The 7870-nt window shown below is 37.6% G+C and overlaps 1 protein-coding gene across 1 annotated transcript; it reads right to left on the bottom strand.

Annotated features, from left to right (window-relative positions):
- Positions 1-2987: 2987 nt before the first annotated feature.
- On the bottom strand, positions 2988-5750 carry Tre1 (Trapped in endoderm 1). Its single transcript, XM_076380667.1, has 3 exons — positions 5618-5750; positions 4532-4778; positions 2988-3922 (listed from the first exon to the last, which is right to left on the bottom strand). The coding sequence occupies exons 1-3, from the start codon at positions 5736-5738 to the stop codon at positions 3274-3276; spliced, it is 1017 nt and encodes a 338-aa protein (XP_076236782.1). The 5' UTR covers positions 5739-5750; the 3' UTR covers positions 2988-3273.
- Positions 5751-7870: the final 2120 nt, after the last annotated feature.

Here is a 7870-nt window from a genome sequence, read left to right as displayed (position 1 = left end):
TGTGCTTGTGTTGCTATTGATTTTTTTTCACTAGGTTTTTTTGCGGCTCACTATGTGCAATAGTAAGAAAAAATAAGTGGGATATGTATGTACATTACTGTGCATAAGTATTTGAACACTTTCACATTATTGGAAATGCATTAAATTCAATTTTCAACAGTAAATGACAATTTACTAATTTCAAAATCTTAACAAGAAACTAGGGTGACCAGACGTCCCGATTTGTCAAATTTTGTCTCTACTTTAAATTTTTAGGTTCGACATCTCAGTGTCCCAAAGATATATTTTTGGACTTACTCTATATCCCAAATTTCAAATACATATTCACAAGCTTCTAATCATAAGCGACTTATTTCGTTAACAAATAATCAGTGGACTAAAGAACGAAATCATCCAGATATCAAAACTCTCAATGCAACAATTTTCCGCAATTTTAATCTAAACATAAAAAGAATAAAAAGTTATAGTCTGTAAACAGCAGCCAAAAATACTAAAAATTCACCTTCCTTTATAATCGTCACATCCCACGTCCCGACTTTCAGTCCCCTAAAAGAAACAGGCTGAAAAATTAGCATAGAGAACGCTCGAGCTTCCTCCTCGACCATCTTCCGCAATTCTATCCCACCGTTCGCGTTCTTGGACTCCTCGACTTGCCGCGGCGAAACGGCCGACGCTCCCCTGAATTTTCTGCGAAACGTGGAAAAAGGGGGGCGTTCGATCGGAGATCGGCCCGCGTCGGCGCGAGGTGTCGAGAGACGGGCCACGACGTGCGAATGCGAACATAAATCCAAATTAGCGGCAACATAACGCAACCGTGGCTCTATCGGTGCTACGATTCAAGAGGGTTCTATCTCGCTGCTGTTCGCGGCGGGACGACGCGCGAATGACAGTAAATCGTAAGCGGGATTATCGGCACGGTCGATCGGCCGAAGACGGGACGCTCGTTTCGCGGACGTCTGCCTCGGTGTTTCGCTAGTGAGAGAACCGTGCCGATACCGCGCCGCGATCTCCCCGTGTTCCTTCGATTCCGCGAGATCCTTCCTGGTTCGCCTCTCCCCCTGCCCCTGCGCCCCTCGACAGAGCAGATATATTAGTTTTCATCAGACGTGATCGTGGATCGGGAGGAATCTCGAGCGCGGCGTGCTCCGTTTGCTGAGAGAGGAGATATTGGAGATATTGCGCTGGGTTTATTAGTTAACAAGCAGGTCGTGATCTGGGGAAGGTTTTTTGAGAGCACGTGGTTTCTAAATGTTGGGAACGATGAGTTTGGTGGCGGAAAGGATTTTAGAGATTAGAGGGTTTGAGGTGAGTTTTGGGGGTTTTAAAGGTGATGGTTTTTTCAGTGACGCAGAGACTGAATTTGGGTAACGATTGAATTAGACTTTGTGGTTTTTGATTTGTTATTTTAGTATGGGATTGATTGCTAAGGATTTGACAGTTGTCATTTGCATATTAGGGAGATAGGTACGTTGCAATTATTTCAATTCTAGAAACGCATGTCCTTTTAGGAATAATTGCAGAAAGATTTTTCTAGTTAATTTTGATAAAAAATAAATAGTTGAATGTTTACAATTCAGATTTCATTATAAAAATGATCAAGAAGAAGACTTTGAAGGGTGCTAACATATTGGGGTAGCGTAGATTCAAATTATAGAAAGAGGCTGCTTGCGACATCTGACGCACGTATATTGCACTCGATGCACCTGCAGTTTTAAGCATCAAGAATCAATTGCATACGAAAGCCTCGACAAAGTACAGATATACATATACTTTGTCAATGGAATAGGATAGACCAATCACCCAAATTAATTTTTTATCATACGTTCACGGGGCTCGTCAGATTATTTTATCACTTTCCTGCCATACCCGACGCGCAACGTTATCGATTCAGCCTAAAATAAGATTACAGCACTGCAAGTGGTAAGAATTAAAATTAGAAAATATTTGAAACATAAAAAAATTGAAATAGGTCCGTATCTAGCATGAAAGTATTAACAAAAATCTGAAAAAGCTTTATTCTAAGTTCTAAGTAATTGTATACTATTATTGTTAAAAATATATATAGCAGAAATTGTTGCTGTGATGTTTATTCTATGGGAAATATCAATTTTTCGTAAATATTCTTCGTTCAATTAATCTTGCAATTCAATGATTGGTTTCCGCTATTCTGTTCAAGGGTATAAATGCCCTTGAAGGACGATGAATTCCTCACTTGCTCCGGAGTCTCAGGAGGGTGCAGATCGTCCAGGAGATCCTCTGGGGAAGTTCCCTGGATGCTGGACTATCCTGGACTCTCTTGGACTCTCTTGGACTCTCTTGGACTCTCTTGGACTATTCTGGACTATCCTGACCAGTGGACAGCTTGATCCACTGACGATCTCTGACCACTGGTAAGTTTTCTCCAATTTTTATATTTATCTCTATTCTTACCCCTATTTTGTTTCCTGTCCCACCCTATCTTCTAATATTAATGTTGTAAAAGTGAATAGCAACATTTTATTTCACAAATTAAAACTTACAGAAGAGGATACCAAAATACAAAGCATTTTACTTTAAGAAAAGAGACGGTCTATATTCTATAATTTACTTTTCGTAACATATTTACATTTTACATTATTGAAAAATTATGTCTTTTGTACATTCAGTCATCAATATTCTTATTTATTCTCAGTCTAAAGCAGTTTTAACCGAATTACGACATATTGGATTAATAAAATAATAATTTAACATTACAAATTATTTGGATACGAGTAAAATGAACGTAATACTTGCATTATAATCAATAACGCTTCCAAGTAGAATTCTAACTACGAAATAATATTTTTTTAAGCTTACACTATCGAATGCCCAATGAATTACAAATACGTATGCGATAATTATACAATTTACTCATTTTTAAGAGAATTATCTAAAAGTAATATACAATTAAAATTAAATTGATACAATGTCTCTAAACTTCTCTTTTACTATTCAATGGTGCTTTATGGCTACAAATCTTTCTCCAAATGTTTTTTTATTTATACAAATTTAAAAATTATATAATATTTATTCACAATCGACTCAAATCACCACTGCTGCACACTAGACTCCATTTCAATCCAGTATATTCAACACTTGAAAACCGTTTAAATAGCCCAAAATGTACCATACGTATACATGTCCAAGATTCAAACTTGTCATAATAATACACAAACCTTCGAATCCCAAAGACACTAAAATCCCTTTTACTCTCTAAGAATCTCTCCCAAAAGCAAAGTGCTCATTCACTCTCTCTCAAGTCGCCTGTGGTGTCGAGACCTTGCTCGAGTGGGAATGCGTCGGTTTCGGTCCGATCATTGGTGTCTTACTAGAAACTGGGCACAGAATCTGCTTATAGGCCTCTCTATAAAGCTTGTTAGTACCAGCGTAGATGAAAGGGTTGATCACGGAGGAGGCCCACGCGAGGATCGAGGCGATGACATGAAGAATGGGTATCTTGATCTTGTCATCGATCACGTTGACTAACATCAGCGGCATGAAGCACAGAAGGAAACAGAGAAATATAGTCAGCATCAGTCTGGTCACTCTCGAGTCCTCTCTGCGTTGAAATCCCCCAGCTTTTCTTCTCGACACGCCTGCGTGGGCCTCCAGGTTCTTCCTGCTCTTCCTCACGCGCCAATAGATGCACAGGTAGGACACGCTGATCACCACGCAGGGTACTATGAATCCCAATACGAAAAGGAACTTCTTGGGGCTACTGCCATTCTTCTTGAGGATGGTGCAAGAGAATGTCGATGGCTCGAGACCCAATGTGCCCCAGAATCCCAGCAATGGTGGCAGTAGCAGGCAGAAGCTTAGCGTCCAGATGATAATCAGCATCAGGATGATTCGTTGGGTGGTGTAGAGTTGCGCGTATATGTCTGATCTCGAGATTAGAATGTACCTGAAACGGGAGATTTTATTAGTCAAATTTTGCTAGATTTGTTTTCTTTTTGCTGTTGGTGTTGGATAGTATAGTGACAATACCTATATGTGAAATTTTTGAGAATTAAAATTGAAATTATCTGAGACTCATTTATTTGACCAAGGAATACTGCAAATTTTATGTAAAAAATTTATATTTCTTTTATCAAAATTCTATACCTGCAAGTAAAGATAGGAAAGATTTGACTCCAAATAATTTAAATTATTCTTCGATTCTTCTTTCGCAATAATTAAATATTGATTGTAACTGTATACAGTATCGAGAGCCGCCTATTGCCGCGACATTTATCGAACGCACATTTGATACTATGTATTGGGATGAGTAATAAGTCAGTGATTAAATTCCAGGGAGAAGTGCTGAGCTTGTAAAGTTGACAGTACATTTGATCAGCGTATTTAAATGTGAACTGTATCGTAAATAATGGAGATAAATGTTACTGAACTTTATCGGCGTATTGTTCTGCTTGAAAGATGTAGCGAAACAAGTTGACATTATTCAAGATACTGAGACTCAAGGTTACGAAATTCTGAGTCCGCATGAATTCTTTGTATAGATTAAAATACAAACCGATTTATCGTGATCGCCACCATACTGAGCAAAGATACTGCGACGTTCCCGTAAAAAAATAGCGGGAATATTTTGCACAGGGTTTCGCCCAGCACCCACGCCTCGTTTAAATATCTGCTCGCGGTCAGCGGCATATTCACCGCGGAGAAAATCAAGTCCGAAATGCTGAGACTTATAACGAATGCAGTCGTAGCGTGTCGTCTCAGCCTCGTGTATTTTAACAGTGCTATTACTGTTACCAGGTTACCTGCAATTTAAAAGAATTTGTTCAAATTAATTTGGGAATTCGTGTTCCCTCAATTGCTGTTTACATTTTAAAAATGTTTCGAATTTGGTTTTTTAATCCCCAGGTTAAAGTTTCATAAAATATCGAAATTTAATCTGAATAGTAATGGGAACATCTGATTGAGATAAGTAGTAATCGCTCGTGAACTATCACATGTGTGACCCATAAAGGAAATGGTCATAAGAACAATTAAAAAAAGCGATATTAATCATTTTAATTCTTGACACTCTCTGGCATACATTAAGAGCGTTAATAGCCATAACTCGAGAAAGGACACCCATGGGTTAACAAGAAGTTAACACGACCATAGAATTCAGGCGTGTAATTAGGGATTAATGTATGTGGCTTGAAGCTACATGTGAATACCCAGAATATCTTCTTCATAGTCTGAATCTGAATAATTCTCAATTCTTATTAGTTCATAATTAATTTAGTTCCAAAAGGTGCCATTTTATAAACCGTACTTCAGATGTTACTGTGTTTAATTTTACATTCAAATTAAATTTCAAGGGCCAAAATTTCAATTCAAATTAAATTTCAAGGGCCACAATTTCAATTCAATTTCGCTGTAATTTAATTTGAATACTTTCATACATTTCTTCACCCTTTTGTACACAATTCTTTCTTTGTCTGACTTCAATGTCGTATTCCATTTCATTTTAATTTTAAACATATTATGGCTGAATTTCACAACATTATTATAGTCCCCCAATTTTATCGCACGAGTAAATTTTATGACAGCAACTTTTATTCTGTGTAACGTATAGGTACTTTACATATGAATGCAAATTGAATCTTACCTGCGACACCGATAATACTAAAGATGATCGCACAAACAGCCGCCACGATTGTAACTGATCGAGGAAAGTGCTTCAGACTCTCACCTCCCAAAATTGTGGCATTTATCACAGAGCCGTCCATTTTTTATTGTATTTAATTTATGCACTTTTTCGCAATGACGTGTCGCCACAAAGTAAAATACAAAGCAGAGTAAGTGCGCTTTTAAGAAAAGGAAACTGCATCTTTAAGAACACCTGCATTTAATGGTGATAATACGTTCATTGTATTATCTCATTATCATATAGAGCTAGAATAAAAATAAAAATAGATCGTCAGAAATTTATATAGGATCTCATAATTTATGATAAATAATAGTAATTTATTTACACACTTTTTTTAATATCGTTCATTGTCTTCACTTGAAATCGCGACTCATTTACGATTTTTTCATTCTGAATATTTTTTTATATTTTAGTGTGATAGATTTACTTAAAATACGATTAATCCTTCTTCAACTATTCTCTAAATTTCCCAAAAAATATTGCCTCCGAAGTACGAAATTTTTTCATCAAAGTAGCTTTAGATTCACAAGGTAGAATGCTACTCAGACACCGTCCGATCCTCCTTGGCTCCATGAAGAGTGTTTCATCGACGTCTAGAACAAAAACCCAAGAAAAAATTATTAAATTAATTACTCCCTAAGTTTCGAAGTCTCACAACACACGCTAATTAAGACAAAAGTAGTTCTACCATCCATACACAAGATAATGTCACTCTCTTCAGCACGCAAGGGTGCTCTTATCAATCCTTTCTCCGCTATCGCCAATCGATTCACTAATTCACTTCACGAGCAAAATAATACTTCTTACTTTCTCTTCTCTATTCAAATCACCAACTTTTATATATGAAACAAAATAAAATACCAAATAAAAAAGAAAGACTACACTTCCTAGGTCCTAGAGTCTCTCAACTTAATTTACAAATACGAAAGTGACAATGCTCCGAATAAATTTTGACTCGATAACCTATTCAAGATAAATTATTCCACCAAGCCGACCGAGCCGAACGTTACGCAAACTTCTATTATTCGACATGCAAAACAGTTCTCGATTCACGCGCGTTCGATCGTCGTTGCGACGAGGCTCGACAACGTCTGGTACGATTAAGTGCACGGGGGCTCCTTATCCGACGAGCCACTTGAACTCGCTCTCCGTTTCTTCTTTTTGTTCGTTCGTTAGTGGCCACTCGCTCTACGCGTTTCTTCCACCAATTTTCTTGCCTTTGATCTCGTGCACATCGAAAAAACGGACAATCCGTCGGCTTGGGCCAAGCAAAGACCGTCCCCCTTCGTGGACCTTTTCGTAGCGACTGAGAAGGGAGCCTTTTCGAGGCTCCCAGATTCTTGCGACAGTGGTCGCCGAGAACTATCGGGGGTCTTGTGAACTTCGACCTTGTCTTATTGAATGTAATTGATTTTCTGATTTCATGGAAATCCTGAGTTTTTTTAATGTGATACTTTTTTATGGCAGAGATTTGAATTGTTTTTTTATGGGAGTAGAGCTGACATTTTTTAGGGTTTTGCGAGCTGGTATTTTATTATTAGTGATAATAAAATGCTATCTGTTGGTGATGTTCGGTGCATTGTCTTGAACAATGTTTTTTTTCTTCTTGGACTCTCTTTACGATATGCATTTCTAGGCATTCGAGAAGTGGTTTTATATTGAGATTCGTGTTCAATTTTATTTGTTAAGGAGATGGAGTATTATGTGTTGATTCATTGAAGAAGAATTTAATGCTTCCTTATATTGATACCTAACTTCTTCGATTTTCTTGAAATCTTCCAATGGTCAATGATAACAATGCACAAAGACTCTCATTGATTTACGAGTTTCTCAATGGTACTTTCTTCATATTCTTTTCCCTGTCATTTAACTTTCTTTCATTTGCGTTTTTCAATCTTCCAAATCCTCTTGTCACTTTTTCTTCAATTCTTCACTCCATCATCCTCCCTGACGACTTGGCAGCGAATTTGAAACTGCTGCAGATTTTAAAATTTAGAAGGTATCTTAATATCCTTTATAAAATCTCGATGTCAATTGTCAAAATTAATGTCTCGAGTGCTTCATAGCGTTTCTTGCTGTCCTGGAGAAGGAAATCAGCGCAAGAACTCTTCGCGAACTCTTCCTATAGCGCGCAGCGAATGCTCTTCAGGGACTGAGGAACACCGCCACTGTATAACTCCCCATTTATAAACGAGTACACGAGGCCTTCTT

This window comes from Calliopsis andreniformis, chromosome 6 (genome assembly GCF_051401765.1).
Source record: "Calliopsis andreniformis isolate RMS-2024a chromosome 6, iyCalAndr_principal, whole genome shotgun sequence".
Taxonomy (NCBI): Eukaryota; Metazoa; Arthropoda; class Insecta; order Hymenoptera; family Andrenidae; genus Calliopsis; species Calliopsis andreniformis.
Note: the sequence above shows the minus strand (reverse complement) of the source record. Positions and strands in the feature narration are given on the sequence as shown.